We start from the raw sequence: 3,046 nt of genomic DNA, 5'->3' as shown, positions 1-3,046 counted from the left end.
TTAATGGCATTTGCCAAGTTCGTTGAACTCTTCTCATTAAAATGCAGGTAAGCTTTTGACAATAACTATTACGTCTTACGTAAATTACAATTTTCGTTCAGATTTTCATATGTGTAGAATTTGCATGTGAATTTGGCACTTGTAAATATTCACGCAATGGAGCATTTATGACATCGTTGCCCTTTCGATTTTACCTCACCATCATCTCCCTGCTCCATTTGTTTATGAATGGAATCTGCAAATGAGTGAAAGCAAATAGAATCTCGTTGCAGAAAGTTCTATTCTATATGAAATTCAATCTTATATATTACGATTGTTATTGTTATCTCTATAAACGTCAGCCGCGCTGTAATCCATTGCTATCCTTGCGAATAAAGGATATTTTTACTGCGTGTAGTAAGGAGTTTATTGAGATAACAATTGGATAACAATAGTAATAAGAAAGAAAAAGAAGATTTATATATATGTTGTACGTATAAATATACCGGAATAGAATGTATACCGGATTTATATATGTATATATATACATATATATATATATATACCAGCAATTGCTTTCTTGTCCACCGCTGATAAAGCTTCACAGAGCTCTTTTATCAGTGACACGTCTGGATTTAATCCGGAGGCCCAGATCATTAACATTCGAAATCCGTGCTCCTTGAAACTCGCGGGACCTATAATTGGAGCTTTATCGTCCTTTTCATAAGGCTGCTCTAGACGCACTATAGGAACATTGAGGTACAAATTCGCACGTATAATCCGTAATTAATTTTACGCAGGATTGAGTAAGTAAATGTTTTTTTTTTAATAAATTAAGTTAAAGTTAATGAGTTATAAAATTAATATATATAAGTTAAAAGTTGGACAAAAACTCGTTAAGATCGAATTAAATCAAATAAAATTAATTTTGAAAAACATTATTTTTATCAAAATATCATAATTTTTCTTCAAATCACATTACTTTAAATAATTACAGTATAGTAAATCATCAGATTAATTTAATATTTTATTTTTTTTGTAAATCATACGAGATATTAAAGATATTTCTTAATAAAAAACTGATGTTTAGTATTTTACCTATATAAATAATCTTTTCCATAAAGATGTTTATAGATAAGAAGAATTTTAACTGAAAAAGGAAAAAATTAATAAATTAAAGTTTAAGAGTAATTAAATTAAAAGCTGTTAATTTTTTTATTTTTTTATTTAATTTTTATCTTATTAACTAACTAGCTAACTTTTACGATTTTTATCTTATGTTGTCATTTTTATTTTATGTTGAATGCATATTTATAAAGAACGGGAGCACGGAATGTGCATAACGCGTAATGCATAAAAAATGAATCAATTAATCCTTTTCTTTCTGATATGCATCGATATATATGAAACTAAACAAATAATTTTGAATACATTACTTTAAATACAAAGCGCCATTACGATCTGAATATTAAGATGTTGTACTATTATATTCATATAAATGAATTAATTTCAGAATATTGATAATTGCGTGCCGATTGTCGGACTTTCAACGCAATCTGAAATATTAATAATCCTCCCAAATTTCTCAAATTAATTTTAAAAAACTGTAATAAACTTATTGCGAAAAATATTCGACCAGGAGTCGAATCTGGATCTCTTGCATTCCGTGCGAGACAAATAATTTTGATGTTTCTCTGAGAAACGTAAATAAATTACGATGACAGAAATAATATTATGATACATAATATCGATTTACCCGTATACTGATGTTCGATAGCTCTAATCTGTTCAGGGGTGAAGGTCCAGTGAACAGCTAATTTTTTCCAATCTTCAGGGGCAAGTTGTTTATAGGCCAACTTCCAAAGAATGGATCGGATTTGCTCCGAGAGGCGACCATTATTGCTGGAGATGCTGCCACCACGCGATCCTTCCCTCCACCACCTCCGTGCTGGAGTCAACTCTCGAACCTCCTTGTTAGAATTTGAATTCTCCTTAAATCTAATTTTTTGTTCTCGTCCAATTTTCTTAGCTGATTTTAATTTAATATATGTAAAACAAGTAGAATGTATTTATCCAGCACAAAAGCTTGTAACAACATTGCTACAATATTACAATGTTATTGTTACAATATTATAATGTTATCGCAATATATAACTTGCTAACTATTAATAATATTGCTGTAATATTGTTGACCTGTACTGTATGAATAGTGACTAGAGATACGTATTTGTTTTTTTGTTTTAAAATTTAGACTCGCACAAATTTTGTTGGAACAATATTTGAAGCAATATAAAATTTTCATAGAACAATTAATACAATATAAACATTATAAACAATCTGAATAAATTTAAATTGAAAACAAATATCAATTTTTGCGATTGAAATATACGAGATACTGCAGTTAATATTACATATTCTGCATTTTGTTATCATCTTGTTTGTGGTTTGTGTCTATCAGACATGAGATGAAAGGGAAGACGATTAACGTTAAGCGAAATTCTTGTAACTACGGTGGATATGTACCTACCGGGGTCGGATAATCTAATCTAGCGGTCTTAATGATCATGTCGACGATGGCTGTGAAACTGCCTCTTGCCGCAATGTAAAGTGGTGTTCGGCCGCTCTGCAAATGTCAGGATAAACTTTGGTTTAACTTTATTATCAAGTTTGCAACGGTTGCCGTCAATCCGGCACCCATATCACATTAACCGTAGCATGCTGGATCAGGAATAAGACGTTTGGAGCTTTCTGCAAATAGCGCGAGTCAATTTCTCGTGGCACGTGTCACATTGTCGACAGAATCGACGTTCCTCTCGTACTGTGCACGTGCAACAGACTTTTCGTCCAATGTGTTAATCAAGAGTGGGATGTTATATTATTAGAGCTGTGTCTTAAGATTGAATCTTTTATAGCATTCTTCGTAGCGCTTGTACAAAATAAAAAGAAATAAAATACACACAGAAAATGCAAGAAGTACGTAAATGAGTACATTTTGTCCTAATATAAAATAAAAGAGTTTCACGTTCCTCATTGTAAAAGCTAAATTTTTCAACTGTACGAATATTTG

At 31.1% G+C, this 3,046-nt stretch overlaps 1 protein-coding gene across 1 annotated transcript in view; it reads right to left on the bottom strand.

Annotated features, from left to right (window-relative positions):
- The window catches only part of LOC108689079 (ankyrin repeat and death domain-containing protein 1A-like), a 26,416-nt gene continuing 23,370 nt past the window's right edge, over nt 1-3,046 (bottom strand). The window contains exons 11-14 of the mRNA XM_018195683.1: nt 2,507-2,602; nt 1,736-1,949; nt 546-722; nt 1-235 (exon numbers count right to left, since the gene is read on the bottom strand). Of these exons, the coding sequence (XP_018051172.1) occupies nt 150-235; nt 546-722; nt 1,736-1,949; nt 2,507-2,602 (573 nt within the window). The 3' untranslated portion in view covers nt 1-149. The remainder of the gene's footprint in view (nt 236-545; nt 723-1,735; nt 1,950-2,506; nt 2,603-3,046) is intronic.

This window comes from Atta colombica, unplaced genomic scaffold (assembly GCF_001594045.1).
Source record: "Atta colombica isolate Treedump-2 unplaced genomic scaffold, Acol1.0 scaffold254, whole genome shotgun sequence".
Taxonomy (NCBI): domain Eukaryota; kingdom Metazoa; phylum Arthropoda; class Insecta; order Hymenoptera; family Formicidae; genus Atta; species Atta colombica.
Note: the sequence above shows the minus strand (reverse complement) of the source record. Positions and strands in the feature narration are given on the sequence as shown.